At 34.8% G+C, this 26,678-nt stretch overlaps 1 protein-coding gene across 7 annotated transcripts in view; it reads right to left on the reverse strand.

Annotated features, from left to right (window-relative positions):
- Nucleotides 1-26,678, reverse strand: part of USP25 (ubiquitin specific peptidase 25) — a 160,381-nt gene that overhangs the window by 43,970 nt on the left and 89,733 nt on the right. For all 7 annotated transcript variants that reach the window (XM_070786349.1, XM_019962511.2, XM_019962685.2 and 4 more), the window contains 9 exons: nucleotides 23,193-23,341; nucleotides 17,108-17,235; nucleotides 16,665-16,760; nucleotides 15,228-15,389; nucleotides 13,407-13,633; nucleotides 10,491-10,561; nucleotides 9,562-9,790; nucleotides 7,952-8,152; nucleotides 159-298 (listed from right to left, as the gene is read on the reverse strand). In XM_070786349.1, the coding sequence (XP_070642450.1) occupies nucleotides 159-298; nucleotides 7,952-8,152; nucleotides 9,562-9,790; nucleotides 10,491-10,561; nucleotides 13,407-13,633; nucleotides 15,228-15,389; nucleotides 16,665-16,760; nucleotides 17,108-17,235; nucleotides 23,193-23,341 (1,403 nt within the window). The remainder of the gene's footprint in view (nucleotides 1-158; nucleotides 299-7,951; nucleotides 8,153-9,561; nucleotides 9,791-10,490; nucleotides 10,562-13,406; nucleotides 13,634-15,227; nucleotides 15,390-16,664; nucleotides 16,761-17,107; nucleotides 17,236-23,192; nucleotides 23,342-26,678) is intronic.

The raw sequence follows: 26,678 nt of genomic DNA on the forward strand, positions 1-26,678 counted from the left end.
CAGTTAGGTGACACCTACAACCACTCATCATGTTCACGGCAGAGTCATCCCTTGGCCAGGTCTCTCCTGACTCCCAGACAGGTCACTCTCCTTACACAGCTAAGAAACCTCGTGAACATGGATGGGTATGCTCAGAGAGCTAAAAGAAAAATTCTTACCGACTGCAAAACTGTTTCAGGACTTTTATCTTCATGCTCATGTGATGCCTTGGTAATTATTCGAATGGTTTCTTCTTTCAAGTGCTTTGAGAAATCACTTCTTGATGGCTGCTCTAGATATTCTGGTTCTCCTGCTTGTGCTTCATGAGAAAAGAATCAGTTGTATATCTAATATAAATCAGTGAGTCTAGACTAAGATGAATTTCTCATTTACTTCTCATTTGAAGTTATACATTAATTTTACTTTATTTACCAAAAGAAAAGAATCAAATCTCAGATAAGTCAAATAATTACTGAAGAAAGAACTCATAGTTTATGCTAAGAAATTTATTGTAAGGTTTTGTTGTTGTTGTTAGGACAAGTATCAAAATCTCACTTTGGGTCATCAGAGCACCGGGTTGAGCTCCCTGTGTTACACGACAGCTTCCTAGCTATCTATTTTACACATGGTAATATATGTTTCAGTGCTACTCTCTCAATTCATCTCACCTTCCTTCCCTGCTGGTCCACTAGCCTGTGTGGGATGGGGATCGGGGTTAGGGGTGGGAGGGAGGTTCAAGAGGGAAGGGAAGTGTGTATACTTATGGCTGATTCACGCTGTTGTACAGCAGAAACCAACACAACATTGTAAAGCAATTATCTTCCAGTTAAAAATAAATTAGAAAATAAAACTGTGAAACCTTAAAAAAAACAAATCTCACTTTAGAAAATCACTAGCATTCTACCAAAGAACAAGGGAGCAGGGGGCTGTACAACAATCCTGGTCTGAGTTTCCACAGAGAGCACAGTAGCTGTTTTTCTGGCCAGAGTATTCTTTTTCATACTTACCTAACAAAATCCTAACCATGAATGAACCCAGCCTTCTATCTTTTCTGAACCTGCTCCTGATAGTTCCAGGACCAATATAAACTCAAGAGTTCAAATACTACTTCTGGGAAGAATTCCTAAAATTATGTCTACTGTCTATGTTCTGAGTTCTAAATCCACAGATGCAACAATGTACTCTGAATGTCCACTGGATATTTAACAGACGAGCCCAATATTTATCCTTATACAACCTATGAGGCTTTATATAATTGGGCCTCTGCCTGTCTCTCCATCACCTTGTGTCCTTTGCTCAAAAAGAAACACATACTAGCCTTTTTTCAGTTTATCCAATACATCAGAGAAGAGGCTAACTGTCCAACTTCTGGATCTTTCCTCATTTTCTTCCCTTTGACTGTTTGGTCAACCTCTCACTCCTCCACCTAATAACTTCTATATATCCTTTTGCTTAAATGCTGTTTCCGCATGGAAGTATTGCTGATGACTCTGCTTCTAGGGGAGGGCTGCTCAGCCTCAGCACTACTGACATTTTAGGTCAGATGATTCTACGGTGTGGAGGGCTTTCCTGTGTACCCAGGCATCTATCTACCCACTAAATACTAGTAGTACTGACCCCCTCTCTCAGTGGTGACAACCAGAAATGTCTCCAGTATTGTCAAATGCCCTCTGAAGGTCAAAACCACTCCCAGACAAGAATTACTGCTCTACAGTAACTTATACTTTCATTTTAATAGCACTTTCCTACAATTATAGCTTCATTACTGTTATTTGTTTCAAGCCTACATTCCCTGCTATACTGTAAGAATCTCAAGAGCAGGGGTGTTATCTCCCTTTTGTATTCCTATTTCTTCCACACCAAGCATATAATAAGCACACAATAATTTAATGAAACAAATGAATTAATAAGCTAATGAAAGGGTAAAAGGAATAAGAATGTACTCTAAAATATTGCACAGTGTTACTGGGATAGCTTGAGTTCCTGCTCAACCAACTGGTGGGAAACAACAGGACTACTGTCATCCTTTCCAATATCTGATTAATTTAAAACCTTTCTCAAAGTGAAATATTATTAAAAAAGAAATACTATAATTAAACATAGATGCATGAGTATTCATTCATCCACTGAATTTTAATTAAGTGTCTATGTACCAGGCACTAGGCTAGGCACTGGGACTCAGTGTTAACAAAGTGGCCAGTCCCTGATCCCATGAAATTTATAGTTAACTATGGAAAAAGTTATTAACCAAAGAATTACATGTATGAATTCTGACATCATCACAATACATTATAGGAATAAAATGGGGCAAGGGTAACTTAAGATTATGGGGTATGAGATAAACTAACGTTTCAGTTGAAACATAATGAATTAGGTGGAAGAACGTATAGCCCATGAAGTGAACATGAATTCAATCTGAAGGGCTTCTAGTGTGGTCGAACTATAGACTATAGTATAAGAGGGGAGAAATAGCAAGAGATGATGCAGACAGCGATAAAACGGGGGTCTTTGAGTCATGAAAGTTTTAACGGCAAAAGGAAGTGGATAAACATTCTAAATACAATGAAAACACGCTGAGTTTAAAGAAAATTATTCTGACTACATTGTAAAGAAAAGATTAGAGAATAAAGTAAAACCAGAAGTCAGTAAAAGTACTAAAACAGCAACATAAGCTCTTTATCTTGCTTAGAGAGCAATATTAGCAAGAAATGACTGTGCTTTTGGATAACAGAGACAGTGAGAAAGTGAGAATTTGTTAGATTCAAGATACATTTTAGACATAATGGTTTGGAGACTGACGTGCAGATGTCTTATATTTTGGATATGAGTCATTAGGATAATGGAAGTGAAATATACTCTGGCAAGGAAAACTAAAGGAAGAAATGATTACCATGTTTGTGACAGGAAAAGCAGTCCAAAAGAAGTTAAATGTCTCATTTCTAGACTTCCTAAGAACTGCAATGTTCTTTCAGTGTGCCTGTATGATACATAAAGTTAAGAAAATCTCAACCACTACAACTCCAGTTTAGTAGAGCTTCTGCTTCCTGAAGGTTTCATGATTAAGTGGCTTAAGTCAGCTATTTTAGGCCTTAACAGAGACAAACTTCTTGTTGCTAAAGCTTACATTACTTGTGTTTTCCCCCTCTGTCTCTTCTCATTGTAACAGATAAAACATCAATGCTTGACAGTAGGATGTGAGCTTAATGCAATGTGGGTCAAGAAATCCATCTGCTAGGACACTGGGCTAAGCCAGGGAAACCTGGACAATGTAGGTAAATAAAGCTCTTAAGAGCAAAAGTAATTTTATCTGATCAACACAGTCAAATATATGTAGGTCCTAAGGGTTAAGGTTTCCTTCCTTAAAGGGATTTGAGTCCAAAAACCTTATGTGATGCTGAATGATTCTGCCTAAATGTCATACAAAACTATTTCCTCTAGACTTTTCTCTGTGCAAATATCTTCCACGGAACTTGTATGAGTGGTGCTGTAATCACAGTAGGTGAACCTACAAGGATTCAAGTTCTGGGAGTTTGGAAACAAAAATCCAAACTTCATTCCCAACATGTTTGATGAGCATGTGCCATAAAAGTTCTATGTTAGGTATTAATAATGTTAAGAAAAAATGACATAAGATTTACTCACTTTAAGGAACTCTCAACAAAATCAGAGAAATGTATACTGCATTACAATACAAAGTGCTAACTGCTGTAATAGACTTATGCACAAGGTCCTAGAGAAGCACCATGGACCCATACACACACTTGGAAAGATGTTGCATGCTAAGAAAAACTTCCTAGAAGAAATGCCAACTGAGCTAAGTCTTGATGGATTTGTAGAGAAGATTATCTTGGAGATGAGAAAGATGATTCCAGGCAGAAGGAATAGCATAAGCAAAGGCACTCTAAGGACAGATAAAAGATTAATAAATTCCTTGCTCTTAATGAGCCTTTATAATGGTAAGCAAGACAAAATATAACTTTGGTACAGAGAATAGATTAGGACTAGAATAGTGGGAAAAAGACAATAGTTGCTACAGGCGTAATTAGGAACATTCATAAAGATCTGGGGCTATTAGAGAAGTCTTAAAAGTGGACAAAGTTTCAAGAATAGTGAGGACAAGAGGACATTTTTCAAATGAGGGATACTTCATGAGCAAAACCCTAATGACAGGAAAAGACCCTACAAGCCAGAGTGATAGGGAACAACCTGGTTTAGATGAAATGTGCTTATAGTGGCCTTGGAAGAATTACAAGGGATTCAGATTTAATAGAGGGAAAATAAAAAAGAAAAGAGGTTTTAACTTTATTTTGTCAAACCAGAAGAGTAAAAGATATGTTCACTAGAACAAACAAAATAACCAGAGGAGGAAAATAAAAAGCTCATTCCACTACCCAGAGAAAAATACTTAAAGAGCACTGCTTCAAAGAACAGCAGTCCATTTTCCTTATAGAAATGCATTTAAACTCAGTAATTCCCCCAAAGCAGTCTATAAAAAGCCATGCTAGGCTGGCTGGCTAGAATATCAGAGAAACTTTTAAAGGCTTCAGATTCCTAGGTAGCACCACAAACAGAATTCTCAGGAATGTGGGAGGTAGAGGCTTAGGAACCAAGTTAAACCTACAATTTATCTAAGAAAAAGTTATAACAGCACCACATATTTTTGACTTTCTTTACTAAGGTAGAGTTATTTGGGCTAACCTTTTAAAATGGCTGCACTCCCATACACTGAAGATCACCTCTGCTGCTCCTGCTGCTGCTAAGTCACGTCAGTCTTGTCCGACTCTGTGTGACCCCACAGACAGTACCCAACAGGCTCCTCTGTCCCTGGGATTCTCCAGACAAGAATACTACAGAGTTGCCGTTTCCTTCTCCAATGCATGAAAGTGAAAAGTGAAAGTGAAGTCGCTCAGTCATGTCCGACTCTTAGCGACCTCATGGACTGCAGCCTACCATGCTCCTCCATCCATGGGATTCTCCAGGCAAGAGTACTGGAGTGGGTTGCCACTGCGTTCTCTGGAAGATCACCTCTAGGAAACTTATTATTGTGATTTCAAAAGGGAATGAAATCAAATCAGAAAACATTTAAGGGGCATCTATCATGTGTCATGTATTATACTACATTCTGGAGATTTAAATAAAAACATGACTTGGTCCCTGCTTTAAAGGGACTTAAAATACTGAGGCTACTGAAAATACCCTGAAAATACTGAGAATATTGTCCACTCTACCAGATCATATCAACTTATTTTTGACTTGTAGACCATTTTTACTTCATTTTTCTACCCTTATTTTTTGGTTTCAGTTTCTTTTTTGCTTTTAAAATCTGAGTATACTATATAGATATATTGTAAGGACTTCAAATAGTTTCTGAGTAAGATATGAGTAACACAAGCAAAATAATAATTCAAGCAAAGTTCTCTCTTCCTCAGAATACAGTTTTATTCATATAGTCTACAGCCATGATGCTTAATCAGAGGTACACTCAGAATTATCTGAACATCTTTTAAAAAATATATACTCTGGACCCTTCCTCCATAGATTCTGACCCCAATAAGTCTCAGATGGTATGTCCTCAGAAACAGTCTCCCAGGTAATCCTGATGTATATACCAGTAGTAAACAACTGCTGGCTAAATCTCTAAACATAAGTGTTAAAGTAAATATTCTTTTGCAGATTAGAGAGGTAGTGTGATATGGACTGAAGAATACTTTCCTATCACTTATTTCTTAGTTTCAATAAGACAATGAATCATGCTGAACAAGTGATGCCTATGGATTTTTTTTGGTTATCTATTAGCAAAAGAGGAACAAATACTCATTTAATTAATGCTATATAAATTAATATTCTTATTTGGAATATCATTCTGAAGAAACTGGATTTTAATGGTTCTTAGGTTATAGCTTAATTGAAAAGGTTTTCAGGGAGAGAAGAAAAATCACTCTGATGGATTTTATAAAGAAGATCTCCTTTTATTACTTCCACTAGTCACTCATAATCCTAATGTACACCTGAGAGATAAATACAGGTTCTCTATGATATTGTGAAAGTATTATATCAAATTAAATTATGTGAAAACTGTAGGGAGAAATAGGAAAAAAAAAAAAAAACGGCATGGGCATTAAAGTAAAATTTCTATACTAATAAAAGGAGATAAGTAATTCCAATGAACAATATAACAGATTCTCTTATTCAACTGTGTATGTTAAATTGCCCTGCAGTGGAAGATAGATTTCTTAATGTGATATGTAAGATAAGATAGTGGTAGAAATCAATTTTTAATCAATAATCTCACACACATCCCAAATTTGTAGATTTACAATATTCTATTTCTATTAACTCAAAGGGCCTATTTCTAGCAATTCTATAGAGGACATACAGTTTTCTACTGAGGCAGTACTGTTATTGCCTTCTAACAACTCAGTCCTGAAGATAACTATCGTAACAGTTACATGTGGATTGACCTTTACCATCTCTTTATTTTTGTTATTCTGGCTCCTCTCAGCTGCATTTCTCATCGTTTTTTTTTTTTTTTTTTTAATACTAAAAACTTACAAAACAGGATATAAAGTGTGTAATAGGAAGTACTCATCAGAATAAAAAGGATATGGAGCATATAGATGTGGCCTTTTCATAGAGAGGGAATATAACAAATGTAAATGATGGGGAAAAGCTGGCAAGTCCTGTCAGATAGGAATATTAGTGGGGAATATGTCTTAGTTTGACTTAGTAAAAATAAAATGTATTAAGTCTGTAAATTTAGATACTCTTGTGAGAAACAGAAAAGATGAAAAGCAGACTGTATAGAATTTAATATTGTGATGCTACAAAATATAAGTGAACCAAGAATAACCGGGTTGGAGCCTGGCCAATGAATGTTGCTAGGACTCAACTATTCAATTTGCATGAAAACAAGTTACAAGTCTGGAAAGATTTGTGCATGCCTATACATCAGTCACCACAACATACTGTAGTCTTACAGATCTCTCATTCAAAGAATAAATCCATCTAAAGTTCAAAGGAGAATGCTAAAATTTATCTAGGTAAAGGTGCCTAGGAATCTGTCTGTAAAGACAAAATTAAACAAACACCGAGAACACTTTCTTAATAAAAACAAAACACACAAACCTTACAAAAAAGGGTGATTCAAAATGATCCACTAAGAGTAAATTAAAAAAAAAAAAAAAAGGGAGAGACAAATAAGTTTAAGGAAAAGATCTAATTTATCTCTTCTCATTTCCCTAACCACTAAACAGAAATAGTACCTTCCTACAAAATGTCATCTTAAATTATATTCACAACTTAATCATATGATGAATCTTAAAAAAACCATTGGACATTGTATTTTCAAATGTGTAAGAATGTATTTTATTTTTGCAATCCTTAATATTTTATTGATTTCACCAGCTAATAATTATAGAATTGTTAAAATATTTATATTTTTATATACGTCTCATTTGTTTTATAGATTGCATAGATTTTCTTCACTTGGAATATATTAAAAATTTAGTTGCTGCTAATTTGTCTTTTACGAATCTGAAAAGAATCAAATAAATACTCTACATTAACTAATACTATTTACCAGTAGTGTTATTTTGCTTAAATATGAAATTATTAGAGTGCATTCCCTTGAAAGCTTTAGTGAATTGGCGGTTTCACAGTTTTTCTAGGTATCTTGCCAGGAAAAGTCAATCAAAGTAGGCAACATGCATAGATGGAGAGTTAGCAGAATCATCTCATTCAGCTTAAAAATGGTATATACGTATATATAGTGTTCTCTAGCACTATCTAGTAAAGGGGTAAACTAAATTGTTGCCTTTTGTCTCTGAGTGATGGAATTTCAGATTTTTTAAACTGGAATCTTCCTACTCTAGGATAAAGTTTTTTGCTCTTGCTTTTACAATAGCCGTATTTTATTTTTACAATAATTATCCATAAATATGAAATTGATAAAATGCAATAAAAATGGACTAACCTGTTGTCACAGAAGACTCGGACTCTCTCAATTTCTGAGATGCTAGAAGTTTTTCCTGCAAGGCTTTCTGAGCAAGTTGTGCATCCCATTCTTCTAGTTCTTTCTCAAATCGCTGGTTGTCTTCCTCAACAAAATCTCTTAAGTCAGGGGGTAGTGTTTCTATTCCAACAAGGGCCTGCCCAGTTTCTTTATTAAACTCCTCTGCAAATCATATTTCAAAAACTATTATAAAATTAAGGATTAAAAGAAAAATGCAAAGTTCAAAACAGAAGGTATTTCAAGTGTTAAGGTCCAAATTATTACCATCTAGCAAATCAAGATTACTATATATTAAAAGAAAACTCAAACAAATGCTCAGAAAAGCAAGATGCAAATATGTGATCACCCATTACAGGTAATGTTCTCAGCTTTTATTTTTATTCTGAAGAGTAAAAAAAATAAAACAAGACATAAAGCCAAAATTGTTGCTACTGAAACACTGACATAGTACTACTTTTTCTACTATAAAATACCAGATACTTGATTATTCATGAAGTAAAACTTACCACAAAATGAGAAGTAACACAAAACCTCAAAGCTCAAAACAGAACTAAAATTCTTTTCCATCTGAAGCAATTATTTCAATATATTTATATACAATTTGAAATCTAATCAATATAGCAAAGTTTTTTTAAAAAATCACATATATAGAATCTAAAAAGGTTACTCAACCTCTACCACACACACATAAATTAAATTTTAGGTTTTCAGTCATAAATCCAGCAAGTTTTGCTGAATGGTTAAATACAAAAGGAAAGTTGACTTCTATCAGTCTCAACAAACCTTTATTACGTGCTTTCTTTTTTATATGCAAAGTCTATATTAGAATATGAGAAATAAAAAGATTAACACCATGTCACAGTATGACATGGTCCCTGTCTGTGAGCAGATCAGAGTGAAGTGGGAAAGGCAAGCCAGCATATAATTCCAGCACAATAAGTGCCCAGTACAGGTATGCTATGAGAAGGTAAGAACAGATACTTTCTGGCAAGTTCAAGAAAAACTTGGCAAAGCAGATGACACCTGAATTGAATCTTGAGAGATGAGCAGGAATTAGGCAAAAGAAGAAATAAGATCATCATTGGCAAAAATAAAAAACATTAGAACATATTGATACAAATATGTGAAATGATTTGGTGTGACCCAAAGAAGTTTAAATATCACTCAAGTATATAAAGTTTGAAATGGAGAGTGGTTATAAATGAATCTGGAGAGACAACTAGAAGCCATATAATGGAGGCGTTACAAGTTAGGCGAAGAAGTTTGAATATGAGTCAACGTGTGATACAGTCATGAAAGGGATTTTAGCAAGGAGAAAAAGTTCAATTTATATTTTATAATAGTTACTATATAGTTAACTTTGAATAGAAAATATATCCCAATTCTCAGCCCTGGTCACATTAATTTTCAATTCCAGTTTTCTCACTTATAATAACCCCAAAGCATTTTCCAAATACATCCATCACCTTCTTGAATAAACTACACTTAACTAATTACACTGGAGACAAGAATCAAATTAAAGAGCTACTTATTTTGAAATACATATTGCCCTATATATTTCATATTCTTACCTTGTATTAAGAATTGTGGTTTGTCATTTATGTACATTAAACAGTATGCACTGGCATTTCTGTAACCACCAAAAGAATCCCTCACTAGCTCTTCCCATGATGATTTTGTTACAGCAATATCATTGTACTTCATCCACCTGTTTTCACGATGATCAAAAATGTATGCCCAGTAGTGCCCGGCATTAGCTTGACCTTCATGAACTAAAACAGCATGTAAACGATAAGGAACCTAAACATGAAAACAGAGTTAAACTGCAGTTAAGTACTCTATTATAATCACATCTCATGAAAATCACAAATCATCTGATGCGAGGGTTCCCTCGAAGCATATGTTTTTTAACAAGAGTAAATTGGCCGGGATTAGAGTTTTGAAAAAATTAAACTATGAAATAAAAATAGGCAGGGAAGAGGGAGGATAAGTAAACTAAAGACATGTAAAGCAGACAGGTGTGTAAATAGGGTGATTTTCAGAACTCTGGAAATATATTTGATTTATTTAAGCTATCTTTATAATAAAGAATTTATATAATGAATATGTATACATTTAGCACATGATTTGTTTAAATTTTCATAATTATAAATTGGTGGGTAAGTTCAGCAAAATGGCATATATAAAGAGCCATTATATAAATCTCAGAAGTTCAAATGTTACTGACCCCTTTACTTCCTCACATAATCTTAGTATCCTTAAACAACCATATAATTTCTCCCATATAATTTCTTAAAAATACTGAAGCACTTTGAAAAATTTTAATAAATTTTATTACAAAATAATAAAATAGTAGGTAATACAGAAAATACAGAGAAAAGTAATATAAAAACCTTAAAGTTCAGCAATTTTATAACACAAAGTATGAGAATTAAGCTAACATAAAGATAAAATTTGTAAATAATTTAGATAATGCTTACTAGCTCAAAATTCAACTTACTTGGATCATAGATTTGTCAGAGTACATTAGCTCAATTGTGCGATGGATTCTAGATATGCTTTCCTGTAAATCTAAGGACAGAAGATGCCATTTAATGATCAAAATCAAGTATGTTTCTACTGAGACTTGTAAGGTAGGGAATGAAGGTTTTCCTACAAATATGCTAGAGGAGTAAGAAAAAGTTTCTAAAACCCTTCTTAAAAACATTACTATTCAGAATACGTATAAAATGAATTCAGTTCTCCTTAATAAAACATGCAGCACAAATGAGAAATTAAAAAGCAAACAAATATGGTTTATTTCGAAAACAAAGAGCAAAAAAACCTGAATTTTGTTTAAATTTATAAAAGAAGGTTCCAATGAAAATTAAAGTTAACCCCCCACACCCATATTTGTATAAAACAGGAAAACTTTACAATGAAATAAAGTAACTTCATCACATATCACACACACATATACATACATATGTAATTGAATAAAAATCCACTATAATCACCAATGGAAATAGAGTTGTGAGACTCCCATTACCCACTATTTCTACTTCAAGTAGAAATCTATCCTACATAATTACTTAGAGGCAGGGATGTACACAGCTATATTACCCATAATAATTTTTAAAACTCAGAGACAACCTAAATATCTGTCATACAGTATAACCACATTATTCTATGAAGCTATTAAAAAGAATCAAGCAGACAACATCAAAGCCTACCAAAAAAATAAGTAACTTTACAATAGGAAAGGCCTTTTTTTTTTTTTAAAGCTTGATAGAAAATCCAATAACCATAAATGCAAAGACTCCTCCCCAACTTAAAAAAAAAAATCTATAGTATAGAAACAAAACCAAAAACCAACATAAAGAAAATCAAATGACAAACTGGAAAAATAGTATCTGCCACATACACTACAGGTAACAGGTTAATAGGGCTTCCCTGGTAGCTCAGCTGGTAAAGAATCTGCCTGCAATGAAAGGAGACCCCAGTTCGATTCCTGGGTCGTCAGGAAGATCTCCTGGAGAAGGGACATGCTACCCACTCCAGTATTCTTGGGCTTCCCTGGTGCCTCACACAGAAAAGAATCCACCTGCAATGCAGGAGACCTGGGTTTGATCCCTGGGTTAGGAAGATCCCCTGGAAGAGGGCATGGTAACCCACTCCAGTATTCTTGCCTGTAGAATCCCCATGGACAGAGGAGCCTGGCAGGCTATAGTCCATAGGGCTGCAAAGAGTTGGACACAACTGAGCAACTAAGCACAGCACAACAGGCTAATATTCACAGCATTTAAGTTTCTATTAGGCAATAAGACAAACCATTCAATCTAAAAATTGGGTAAATATCACAAGTTCATTAAAAAACAGAATTTCACTCATGATTAATGAAATTGAAATCAAGACACTGTAATAGCATTTTCATTTCAATTATCAGACTACCACAAATTAAAAGGTGCCCAGGGCTAGGGAGAATACTGGGAAACAGGGTGTCTCACACAAAATTAGTGAGACTCTAAACTGGTTCATTGCTTGGAGGGGGGTGGGAATCTTTAATACCTGATCCATAGGTCCAAAATATGGACATGTCTCTCAAGTTCCTCAATTTAAAATGACCAAAAGTGGACTAATCATATTCCTACTTCCTTCCCCAAGGTGGAGGCGACCCACTATTCTGCCCTTTTACACAGTACATTCTATCTATTTAGTTATCGATATCACCATGAGTAACTGAGGGAATCAACCCTAATACCCCTTTGTCTCTCACCTCTAGTCAAGGACCCACATCTGTCAGCTGTCTCCAAAGAATAAACCAAATTCATTTCTTTCTTCCCTACATGCTACTTCCCTGGTGTCAAAAGCGTCGTAGTTTTCAGCTTTCTGACTGGAATCTTACAGAAACAAACACAACATGCCTAGTTCAATAGCAAATTATCCAACAACCTAACACAGTATTCAGGAAAAACTATGTGCTTAAGTAATTTTCACTAATGATTTCAAATATAAAAAATTCCCTTATAAATGAAAATACTAAGGAAAATCTTCACAGTAACTAATGCTGTTAGTTGCTCTCCCACCTTATTGACTATTAAATTAGGACTGCTCTTTACTTCCATATTGTCTATAAAGCATCTAGTTGGGCTTTAAAACTAGATTTAAAACCTAACAAGTGATGTTGTTTAGTGAAAGTCCAACCTTTTGAAATAAAAGAGGAACTCCTAGATTTTTTCCACAGATTAAGAAAAATGATGATTAAGTCTACCATAAAACATACACATCACTTCATTTTAGCAACACTGAAGTAGGAAGGAGTTAATTTCAGAATAAAGGAGCATTCCTTCCAAGACTGGAAGACTGGCAACTTAACACCAACATGCTCACTGCTTCTCCCCTCCCAGAGCATTGTCCTTATTTTTCTTATGCCAGTTACAACTAGTTACAGACTGGCACTGAGTTAATAGATCATATTTGGAAATCTGCTAGAGCAGATAGAAAATTAAAATTCACATTTCTAATTCTTCAACCTAGAGAAAATGTTTTTTCACTTGAACTCAGCACAGGCATCAAGGGAGGTACATAGTTGGTTATGCACAAAATCTGATGCTGGATGATGTTTCACCAGTAGAGTACCTGTGAATACCAACTTGATATAAATTTAGAGCACTAAACCAGAAAATCAGACCATCTGCTAGGTCATTAATCAGCTAAGTAATCCAAGGAAAATCTTTTGGTCTCTCTAAAACTGATATTAAGATCATAAAAAAGGAAGCCAAACAAGCTCATCTTACGGAAAACACTTTGTAAGGGGGGAAAAAAGTCCCATTTTTAATATTTACATATGAAACCCATAGATGACCTCCCTTCTCAATTTTAACATTAACCATGTCCATCTGAGGTGAGAGTAGTTCTGCTATGAGAAGCTTCTTACCTCTGGTGTCATTTTCTATTTCTGTCCTCCAGCGATGTAAACAGCTTTCTAGCACAGAGAGTTCTTCTTCTGTTATGTGCCTTGGTGCCGGATGCATGGGCAAGTCTGGAGGTATCCGAGACTGAGTGAATGGTTTGTGTATTACTGATCTTGATGAAATGGCAGCTATTGACGCGGGTGACGTGCTTGGCAGTTCTGAAGAAGGAGCTCCCTGTTGGTCTGTTGTGCTGTATTTTTAAAGCATAGAATATTCATTATTAAACTTTCCAAACCGAAGCTCTGGACAAAGATTATGTGGTAAATAAACAATGTTAAGTTGGCCTATAATTAAAAAAGAAAAAAGTTTTGTTTTTTTTTTTAAAAAAAGATGTGGATTAATGTAACATCCAAATGAGATTTCTACTACATAGAACTACATTATTATAAGGATAAAACTGGGGCTTTATATTATAAACGGCTCAATAGTATTTACTTATACAAATCATACATATACCAGATTAATAAAACCTTCCCTTGCTGATCCTTACCAGCTCACACTACAGAAAAAAAATCTCATTTAATAGTAGTATATTCAAAAAATGGGCCAAAGATCTAAATAGACATTTCTCCAAAGACGACATACAGATGGCTAACAAACACATGAAAAGATGCTCAACATCACTCATTATCAGAGAAATGCAAATCAAAACCGCTATGAGGTACCATTTCACACCAGTCAGAATGGCTGCGATCCAAAAGTCTACAAATAATAAATGCTGGAGAGGGTGTGGAGAAAAGGGAACCCTCTTACACTGTTGGTGGGAATGCAAACTAGTACAGCCACTATGGAGAACAGTGTGGAGATTCCTGAAAAAACTGGAAATAGAACTGCCTTATGATCCAGCAATCCCACTGCTGGGCATACACACTGAGGAAACCAGAAGGGAAAGAGACACGTGTACCCCAATGTTCATCACAGCACTGTTTATAATAGCCAGGACATGGAAGCAACCTAGATGTCCATCAGCAGATGAATGGATAAGAAAGCAGTGGTACATATACACAATGGAGTATTACTCAGCCATTAAAAAGAATACATTTGAATCAGTTCTAATGAGGTGGATGAAACTGGAGCCTATTATACAGAGTGAAGTAAGCCAGAAGGAAAAACATAAATACAGTATACTAACGCATATATATGGAATTTAGAAAGATGGTAACGATAACCCTGTATACGAGACAGCAAAAGAGACACTGATGTACAGAACAGTCTTATGGACTCTATGGGAGAGGGAGAGGGTGGGAAGATTTGGGAGAATGGCATTGAAACATGTGAAATGTCATGTATGAAACGAGATGCCAGTCCAGGTTCAGTGCACGATGCTGGATGCTTGGGGCTGGTGCGCTGGGACGACCCAGGGGGATGGTATGGGGAGGGGGGAGGGAGGAGGGTTCAGGATGGGGAGCACGTGTATACCTGTTTTAAAAAAAAAAAAGAAAAAAAAAAAAAAAGAAAATGGCTACAGTAAAATCTACTCTAAAAAAAAAAAAAATAATAATAATAGTAGTATATTCATGGATGAAAGAAAGGCTGATATATATATACCAAAACAGCCTAAAGTATATTTCTGAATGGAAAAAATACAAAAATTTTAATCCACAGCCATAAAAAATCCATTGAAACAATGAAATAAGAAAGCCCCTAGAAGACCTACACAATCTTTTAAGTTCACTAAAATAAATCACCACGTGCATTTTATAAAAACCTTCTTTAAAGGTATCAATTACAATATTACATAATACAGGAACACAGCTATCTCTTCTATCAACAAAACTTTTTACCTTGGTAATGTCTGTGATGGTACGGAACCACTAGATGGGGAACTAGCATCAATATCATCAACAGGAGAAGTGCAAACAGGTTTACTTGAGGCAAATTCTAAGGCGTACTGCAGAACATCCACCAAGGGAAACCGTTTGGGACCCGAACCATAGCTTAAATACCTGTTAACCATAAATGCATGAATGCTTAAATCTGTGTAAAAGGCACACTTATTTCAATAACTGTTCTAAAACATTACAAAAAACACTTTAATATTCCTCAACAGTGAAATTAATTTTGCTTTCAAATGATGGTAAAACTACATATACATTCAAGAAATAAGTTAAATGTTCTCTAGAGGAACAAAACCAAAGCTGAGAAGACTGAACGTATATATACACTGTTAATGAATTTCAAATGCTGCTGTAAGTTATAATCCAACAGTAAAATGAAAACTGACATTTTCATCTCCTCAGGCTTTTTATTTTTAGATCTGTCATCTGGTCTTAATATGATGGCTAATATTATCCCCCTCCTTTTACCTCTGATTATATTTCAATATGATTATTGATACCTTTTAAGAATTAAAACTACTGAAAAATAACATATTTTATATTAAAAGCTTTAGATTACTCATTTCCAAGTGAATAGTAAAACAAGGGGATACAGATTAGATCAGAGGTTGCAGACTGGGATCTTTCAGACCACATTTTAGCCTGTAGACTTCTGTTTGAACTACAGACTATTTGATAGACTAGATTCTGGCTTCTTTTGGAAACAATCTAAAGCTCTAGACAACAGGGAGCTGATATTCACGCATGGCACTGCCTAGTATAGATGGCAGGCACCATCTCTCCACAGGGATATGCTCTCTAACTCCCTCTGCTCACTTGACTTGCTTCCCTTTTTTATAAAGATTCCATTCTTCTTTATAAAGCTCATAGGCATCTGTGCTTGTATCTTCAGTGTTAAGGAAAAAAACTCAGTTACCATTTATTAATGGAAATCTCAAGAGTAGTATTAACCTCACATAAGAAGAAACCTCAATCATAAGTTAGTTTAACTTTGTACTTTCAGTACCATGAGTATTACCTCTTGACAGTAGGAATATTTCATTTTAAATAATAATTTTCTAATGCCAACTATGAATTATTTTAGTCTCTAACAAAACTCAAGCCTAAACTGCGGCTGCTGCTAAGTTACTTCAGTCGTGTCTGACTCTGTGTGACCCCGTAGATGGCAACCCACCAGGCTCCCCCGTCCCTGGGATTCTCTAGGCAAGAACACTGGAGTGGGTTGCCATTTCCTTCTCCAATTCAAGCAAAATATCCATCCAGAATGATTATCTATATGTAGGATCACAATCATTCAAAGTGAATTTTAAATTAAAACTCTAAGCAGACATTAAGAATATGAGTTCCTATAGTTAGTTCATAATTTCGTAAAAGTTTCAATACCTTTCAAGTCTTTGTTGTAATACTGTGAGGTAATCTTTTAGTCTCTTGATCTCTTCCCTCTTAATTCTTGTTATTTCTCTGTTTCTATGCATGTATCTATCAGGAAAAAGAAATACAGGAATTATCAGTATTTCCAAACAAGAAACAGATACAATATTAAATCTAGCCACCACCACAGAAGATTAACTCATCTAAAATTTTGTAATAAAACATTAGAGAATACAAATTAATATTTTTCCTTATAACATTATTCCCAGTAACTACACTTTTCTAAATAAAAACAGAACTCCATTTTCCTTGACAAATGGTACTAGCAACATTATGCAAAAAGTAAAACTTTAAAATTTAAAGAAATTAAGCAAAAATTTTCTCTAAGAACAATAACTCTTTACTTGGATACTACATTGTTTCAAAACTAAATCGTGCTGTATACCAAGCCATACCTGTCCAGATATAAAACTTGAGGAAATTCTAATTTATTGTGAATTTTTTCTGGTCTTCCCAGTGCCTGATTAAATTCAAATCTTGACAATTCAAATGTTAACACAGGTGGGAGTTCAGTAAACCAATGCTGAAAGAAAACAAGAAAAAATCTTAACACGACCCTTTTATTTCCTCCACTACAATTTCAGGCACAGAATGTTCGTTAGCAGTGGCATTTTTACATGCATCATCATAACGCTAACATCACAAATAACTGGGTATGCAATTTAGTTAAAACTCAACTTCTTCCTAAAAGTTTTTCACACCTTTTGAAAATTCCAATAGGATAACACACAGGAAAGAGAAAAATCTTCTGATGATTCTTCTTCATTGGTAATTCTTTACATTAGAATTTTGAACCCAAAGTGAAAAATACTCAATGAAAGTATGGCTTCGTATCTCAATTTTTCTGGCTTCTTCAATCTTATGTCACAGTTATTACCAGGAATGACACATATACTTAATATAATCAACCACATTGTCAAAAACCTGTGAGGAAGCTACTTGTAAGATGTAATATACAAAAGAAAAAAAAAATTTTATAGCATAAAAGATCACAATTCTCATGATAAAGCTAGAAACTGATACTTCCTTGTTTTAAATTTAATGTTCCGACTAGAATTTTGGCACATTTAAGAAAGAGATCAATTACTATCAAATACAGCATTTACTTTAAAAATTACTAGTGCTTAAAGATTTGAATGCCTGCTTGCTATGAGGCAACTCCTCCACACTTTGGCAACTGTTCAATTAAGCCAAAAATGCAACAGAACTTCAGAATTATTTTAACAAACAGATTCAAGCTTTACATAAACCATATTTATTTAAAGAGAAAGAAAAATGAAAAAACTTGTGAATCAACAAATAAAGAAGTATAAAATAATGTAACAAGTATTTTTTAAATGTTTATTTTAAGCTGTGCAGTGTCTTTCTGTAAAAAGAAGGCATACTATATTGCAGCATACTATATTATTTATGGTATTTTCAAGGGCCACAAAATGTCACCACATAAATGTCAATAAGCCCAGTATGCTAATTTAAACATCCAAGAGAGGAAAAAAAAGCAGGAAAATGCACATTTGGCAAATTGAATATGATTTTGTAAGTTGCTACTTTTCACTAAACAAAATCAGTTAAAGTAAATGGTTATTCAAAACTATTTCATACTTCCCTGGCAGCCCAGTGGTTAAGACTCACGGGTCTAGGGTTTAATCCCTAGTCAGAGAACTAAGATTCCACATGCCACACAGCTTAGCTACAAAAAAAAAAAAAAAAAATGCTAATGATTACTTGAATTGAGATTTCCTGAGTTGGAGTTGGTTGATCTACTGATAGCTGAAGTTGAAGTAATTTGTTTTATATGGATATTATCTGAAACTGACATGAGAAAGTTATTAAAGATCTAATATTAGACATATCCCTTAAGTTTTAAAATTTCTTGAGCAAAGTTTGCCTATTTGCTTTGGCGAGGTGTTTTTTTGTTTGTTTGTTTTTATCAGTTGGTTTTAATCAACACCTAAAGTTACTATTAAGAATTAAAATATACTCCACACATATCACAAGGGAAAGTTTTGATGTCTTAGGATGATACTCTCTATTCAACTTCATAATACTCGAAAAGTAGATTTCAAACACTATTACCTTCATTTTTCCTTGCAATGGTTTAAATGTTACTATTTAAAATTAAAGACAACTATTAAGGTATGCTTACTGTTTAGCTTTAAATAATGAACATACTTAATTCATGGAAATCTACAATGGCCAACAGAAATGAAATGACCCAATCTGGTCATATGCTTTTCTGTAAACCATAAACAGTCCAGGAAGTAGGTTCCATATCTTATGAAAGAATGTTCATAATATGTTATGTCTCTGTGTCGATTTGTTTAATCTAACAGCAATGACAGTTTTTTTCTACTACAGGATTTTCCTACTACATGGTTTTACTTTTTCATTTTAATGCTGCTCAGGACAAGAAGAGATAGCCAGATATTCCCTAAATTCATTAAAAAAAAATATTACAGGTGTGTTGAGCTCTGTGACTTTAGATTATAAGTACAGCAGTATATAAAAGAGAATTTTAAATAATATAAAACAAGACATTTTTTTCCTTTCAAAATATTTTTCCATTTAGTAAAACCTATACTTAATTCTCTGATAAGCCATGAGTCTTGTGAAACACAGGTCACTAAAGGTAAAAATGATGCTTATATTCTCTATATCTCAAAACACGTATCATCATTATTACTAGTATTATTACTACATTATAAAATTAACGGACAGGGGTAATAGATTTTTGCAGTTAGTAAAAAAGAACTTAGATTATCAGTACTGGCAACAAAAGTACTCCTGAATTTACTCTAAATATAAATCTGACCTGTTAAAATATTTTCCAGAGAGAATGTAGTCATTTTTATAAGTTAATAGCATATTCTTCTATTAATATGATTTAACTATCTTGCTTTTGTGAGATTACATTTATATTGGGGGGGGGGAGAACAAGAAAAAACAGACCTATTACTGCAAATTCCCTATAGAACATCAAACAAAGCTAGGATGTAACTAAGCCTTAGAGGAGAAAACTTCCAATTCGAATTCAAAACTCAATTTCAGTCATTTGACTGTCTTCACTCCTTTGCCCTATTTATTTCCTATATAATATCTACATATATCTAATACAACACATGTAGGTATTATTTCTGCAATGTAGTTTTTAGCTAAAGCTCTATAAAATTTCTCTCAGCATTTTGATTATAACTTGTACAACCTTGAAGGGAAATTTGGCAGTACTTACACTTCTAAACGGGAGAAGGTAATGGCAACCCACTCCAGTACTCTTGCCTGGAAAATCCCACGGACAGAGAAGCCTGGTAGGCTGCAGTCCACGGGGTCGCTAGGAGTTGTACACAACTGAGCGACTTCACTTTCAATTTTCACTTTCATGCACTGGAGAAGGAAATGGCAACCCACTCCAGTATTCTTGCCTGGAGAATCCCAGGGATGGGGGAGCCTGGTAGGCTGCCATCTATGGGGTCGCACAGAGTCGGACACGACTGAAGCGACTTAGCAGCAGCAGCAGCAGCAGCACACTTCTAAATGAGTATGCCCTGTGACCTAAAGATTCCCTTCCTAACTATCCTTCATTCCAAAGTGCACAAGGTTATTTATAGAAAGACATTCTTTGAAATAATTCTTTATCCAATAGTTTCACAGAAGAATTAAATCAATTTAATTTTATAAATACTAGCTATGGTGATACTATGCAGGTTCTAAAAAGAATGATGTAAAGCTATATATTGACATGGAAGGATGTTCACAATATACTGGTAAGTAAAAAACAATGCAAGTCTCAAAACAGTATGAACAAATACAAACATCTATATGTATACATCCAAAAGGATGTATATCATAGAACTAGTAGTGAATACCTACACCAGAAGTGAGATATTTACTCCTTGAAATTCTTTCTCACCAACAGGCAACCAAAAAATAGTTCCAGGTTTCTTGGAGAGATTAACTCATCTATAAATGGCATACCATTTAATTAAAAGTTATGATTTAGAAAAAAATTTGGAAGTAATTATTTTACATATAGTCATTTTTAATTTATTCAGTTGATTCTTGGTATGTCATTAAAGAAATGTAAATTCTTATAGCCCACTGAATGTTTTACCATAGCAATTCTGGAGACTAGAGGTCTTCCTATATTAGTTGGCCACAGCTGTTTTGCAAAAAAATATTTTTTAAAAAATATTTGCTGCATCAAAGTAAAATCAATAATTTTTATTAAATAATAGCATAAGAAATAAAAGGTATTAACATCAGGGGTTATGCCAATTTAGAAACAAGCCTAAAATGCTACTCATTGGTGTTCATAGAGAAATAAAATAGGTTTTTCTGAAGGACACAATGGAATGAAACTATTATTTAAGGGCGTTACTAAAAACTTTTAAGATATTCTACTCTGGTCAGTGATAGTCACTTAAACTAGGCTGACTTATTAAAACTACCATGTCCAGTAAATCCAGGCAACTGAACCAGGAATCACAGGTAATCATATTAGCTATTATTGAGGAACTAGCTATTATTCAGTTCCTATTATCTTAGGAACTGAATTTAGAGACTAGAGAAGATGATAAGCCACTGTATACCTTAGGCTAGGTGGGAAAATCTAGGCAGAAAATATATACTGCAGTATAGGGCAGTCAGAGTACGAAGCCAAAGACAGAGAACAAACTAAATCTTCTAAAAAATAAATGATGACATTCAGAATCAATGTAAGAAAAATATTTTCAAAAGCTAGGAATGTGAAATATTATTTACTTTTTATTACATTATTTACCAATAAATCATGTTTCATTTATAAGCTACTGTAACATTTTAAGGAAAAGGCCATTCCTTCTCTCCCTGCACAAATCCACCATTCTTCTATCTAATAGCAAACAGACTGCACTTTACAAAGCTCTGTTTTCCTGTTCTACTTCAGGATCCTTGGAAAGTTCTCAAGTTTAAGGATCTGTTTCCCAATCAGTAAGATAAATAAGCTTAATTTAAGTAGTCTTAATTAAAGGTCTATTATCAGAGTCACCTGTGGAGCTCTGGCGCTCATGTACCATATCCCTTCCCTAGATTCTGATTTGATAGCTTTGAGGTAGAATCTAGGCATCTGCTGAGAATCAGTGAAGTAGACGATCTATGATGTAGACACATGATGTAGGCACACCTACCACTGGCTCGGTTGGTAAAGAACTTGCCTGCAGTGTAGGAGACATGGGTTCGATCCCTGGGTTGGGAAGATCCCCTGCAGGAGGGCATGGCAACCCACTCCAGTATTCTTGCCTGGGAAATCCCATGGACAGAGGAGCCGGCAGGCTACAGTCCATGGGGTCTCAAGAATTGGACATGACTTAGCAACTAAACCGCATATAGACAGAAAAACTATTTCAAATATTTTCTCTCTCAAAAAAAAAGAAAAAGGCAAAAAATAATAAATACTTATTTCCTTTTTGTTTGAATGTGTGAGGGGACACAAGGAGATGAGGATGGCATTAGAAATTACATCTTTTTTAAAAAGCACATAATTCAAATAAAAACAATTGATTCTCAAAGATATAAGAACCTAGTCCCTCTTTAGATAAACAGAGATGCAATCACTTAATAATTATTAAGTGCCTATTCAAAGATAAAAACCTTGGAAACTTTTTTAATATTACTGAGACGTTTCACTCGGTCAACACATATTATGTACTTTTATCTGCTGGTAACAGGGTTATAAGACAGAGACCATACTATTCAGGGGACAGAGTGGTGAATGGCACACACAAAGACCCCTACAGAGCTTACATCTAGACAGCTAGCAGCAACTGCTTAATGATGACTGATTTGGGAGCACATGATCCATCCTTTCATTTCTAATATTCTGGATGAACATATGGATGAAAGGATATACAGACGGAGCTAGAGAGATGAATTGAGAGATGAACATAGATTACAAGACAGAGGCCAGTGGAGACAGATAAATAGGTGTGTAATATCTATTTTAATTCTCTTTCTTGAGGAAGCAAGTTTTTCCATCTGTCTTTCAGGCAATTACACAGTAATTTTACAAGAAAAGGAGTGTGGTGTTGCCTCCTTGGGCCTGACACATTCCAACATATTTGATATATCAAATTTGATATTTGATATTCTAACATATCTCTATACAGAATTCCACTCTAACATCAGTGTTTTCCTTCCTTACTACCAGCACTAGCATGCTGTAATGGCTGGTACCTTGACTGAAAAAGTCTTAAAAGACTGAACAATGTCCTAAATGACGATTTTAACATAAAATTTTGAGAGAACACTTTAAACGAAAAGTTAACGTAGATTATAGACTGTATTGACTCTGCAATTTTCCCCAAAATGTCTAAATTACCATAATTAAATTCAAAAACATTTTCTGATTATTCTCTCAATTATTAGGTAGCTATACAGTTAGAGCCTTAACTTCACAACACTGTAGAAGACACTTATAGGGAAGGGGAATGAAGATGCTAAACTCACCTCTTGACCAGATTTTCCTGAATTTTCTGAATGTAAAGACTCAATTTCTCCTTCAATCATAGCAGCTTCTAGGCATTCATGTAGATCTTTAAATCCATTGACCTGAAGTGGGTACTGACCAAACATTTCAGTATTTTCAAATTTTTTACCTATAAGAGAGGAGAAATTCATATTCCTCAATATGGCCTTTTAGCTTCTAAAAAGTAAATAAATGTATATTTATCTCAACCTAAAAAGTATACCTGTTTATGTTTCAGACAAATAGATGGGGAAACAAATGTTTATGTTTCAGGCAAAGATGGGCAAACAATGGAAACAGTGACAGACTTTATTTTCCTGGGCTCCAAAATCTCTGTAGGTGGTGACTGCAGCCATGAAATTAAAAAAGACACTTGCTCCTTGGAAGAAAAGCAATGGCAAACCTAGACAGCATATTAAAAAGCAGAGACATTACTTTGCCTACAAAGGTCTGTATAGTCAAAGCTATGGTTTTTCCAGCAGTCATGTACAGATGTGAGAGTTGAACCATAAAGAATGCTGAGCATCAAAGAATTAATGCCTTCGAACTGTGGTGCTGGAAGAGTCTCCTGAGAGTCCCTTGGACTGCAAGGATATCAAACTAGTCCATTCTAAAGGAAATCAACCTTGAATATCCATTGGAAGGACTGATGCTGAAGCTGAAGCTCCAGTATTTTGGCCACTTGATGTGAAGAGCTGACTCACTGGAAAAGACCCTGATGCTGGAAAAGACTGAAGGCAGGAGGAGAAGGGGACAATAGAGGATGAGACGGTTGGATGGCAAAACTGACTCAATGGACATGAGTTTGAGCAAACTCCAGGAGATGGTGAAAGGGAAGCCTGGCATGCTGCAGTTCATGGGCCGCAAAAAGTTGGACATGACTGAGCAACTGAACAACATTTCAGACAGCTGTAGTTACTATTGTTTTCCTACTGGCTTCTACATGCTTGTAAGTATATTCACACACAGCTATGCTATAGATATTAATTACACACTCATATGTGTATATGTAATTATATTTGTCTATGTGTGTGTATATGTTTATTCTTTAAAAAAGTACCTTTTAAGGGCAAGATACTGTACTAACATTGAGAACATACATAGCAGCAAACAAAAGTTATAGGGTCTCTGAGCTGAGGAAACTTTTAGCCTCTTGGAAAAATGCAATATGCACATTAATTGCACATACAGCTATGAACAAATATTATTACAGATGTCAGAAAAGGTGTGGTGAGATAGAGTGCTGTGAGAAGACATGGAAGGGGAGCAAATCTAGACTTTAGGGCTGGAGGGAAAAGCAAGGAAGACTTCCACAGGAAAATGACATTTATGCTGAGACTGCAAAGGTGAATAGGAGGTGGCCAGGCCAGAATTGGAGAGCCAGAGTATCCCTGGCCAAGAACAGTACAGGCAGAAACTTTCAGGCTGCAGAGAATTTGGCATTTTAAAGAATTAAGGGAAAGGAAGTATAGCTTAGGGGAGCAACATGGACATGACAATGAAGAGTTAGGTGGCAGAATCAAAACAAAATTCTTAACCAAGTCTAGTAGCCCTTGTTAAGGATTTTTTTCCTAGTATATTCTGACTATAATGGAAAACTGCTGCATAATTAAATATAGGAACAGAGGCTAAGATTTACATCTCAGAAAAATCCTTATGGTTTCTGTTAAGTGATAAGGCTGGTATGTGACTATATAGAATCCATCTATAAATAAAAGCAGAATGGAATTGGGAATTAATAATAAAAGTGTATAAAAACAGATGAAGTAACACATACACACATTTATAAATATATACAAAAGGAAACACCAATAGGACTTGATTGACTGGTTCATAGGCAGGATGGGGAATAGAAAAGAAAGAAAAGTACCAAGAATGATATTCAGATTTTAAGCATAAACAACTGAATTGATTTTTAAGTACTGAAAAGGGCACCAGTGAAGGAACAGTAGAGGATTTTTTTTTTTTTTTTCACTTTTGTGTTAAGGTAGCAGGGAAAATCATTGGCTTAGAATGGCCCATGATATTTTATGTTGAGAAGAGCTAGGCATAAATAAGTCAGTAACTAAGACTGATGTGAAGCTATAAACTGAATAAGTAGTAGCTTATTCATAGCAGGAAATCAAGGGAGTAAATAAGATTGCCCAAGGAATTAGTAAACAAGAAGAGGAAGAGGATCTAAGCTGAGTCCCAAGGCTCTCTTACATTTAGATATAGAAAGAAACTACAAATATAATTCCTAAAAAGTATCAACAGAGGCAAGAGAAAGCCAAGATAATATGCTGCACTAGAAGCTAAAGAAGTATTTTCAACGAAAAAGCAGGTAAAAGGAGGAGGAGGAGGAGAAGGACCTGCAGTCAACAGCATTAATAGTTGATAAGAATTCAATGAGAATTGAGAGGGATCCAATGGACTTCCAATGGACTAACACATTTAGGAAATCAATAACCTTCAAAAGCCCCCTTTTAGAAGAGGTCTGGAGCCAGAAATAAAAATGGGATAGGTCAAATAAATGGAGAGATAGCAGATAAAAACAAGATCCTATCTTTAAATAAAGAAGATTATGTCTGAATAAGATTAACTGAAAAAGAACATGTGAAGGGATTTTTTTTTTTAATTTTAAAGATATGAAATACCAGATCATGTCTAAACATTGATGTGAACGACACAGTGAAAGGAAGAAGCGAAAGATACAGAAATAAAAGCAAGATAAAGGATAGAAAAAGACCTGAGAGAAAGCATGAAAAGATGAGATTCTTAGCACACAGAGCCAACTGATACTAGACAAAATACTTCCTTTATTACCTGGAGTGACAAAGAAAAGAATGTGGTAGTGGTCGTAATGGATCCAGGTTGGGAAGCCTAAAGCTCATAAATCTGAGGAAGTCACTTTTAAGAACTATGATTAAAAAAAAAAAAAATTATAAGCACAAAATTAGATCCATGGCCTTAGCCAGGATCCACAGTTAGGTTTCATAAATTTCAATGTAAATCTATGAAATCTGAGGTAAGGACTTTTCCAGAAAATGAAGAGACAAAGAAATTATATTAAACATAGAGAAACTGGAAATTGCTATTGCAGAAAATGGGAAAGAAGACAGGGATGAAGACAGACAAAGATGAGTGCCAGGGAGGGTTAAGGGATTGGGACTAGTGAAGCTCAGAGTCACTGCAACTTCATGATACACTACAATTAGCCCATTTGAGTGATTTCCTCCTAACAACAGTCAGGTTCTCGGTACACGCAGAGAGAAGAACATAATTCCACGAGGGCCAGAGACTAGTCAGAGACGGGGTGCCAGAAGGGAAAGGGGGAAAAGAGTTTCAGCAATGTATAAGGAGGATCGTAATGGACAAGGAAGGAAAGGAAAAGGCTGAGAACAGAATGGAGGGATCAACGGCCTGGAAGTTCTGGTAGAGTTGAATGAACTTATGCAACAGAGGACTTTAGTAAACAAACTGAAAAT

Source organism: Bos indicus, chromosome 1 (genome assembly GCF_029378745.1).
Source record: "Bos indicus isolate NIAB-ARS_2022 breed Sahiwal x Tharparkar chromosome 1, NIAB-ARS_B.indTharparkar_mat_pri_1.0, whole genome shotgun sequence".
NCBI lineage: Eukaryota > Metazoa > Chordata > Mammalia > Artiodactyla > Bovidae > Bos > Bos indicus.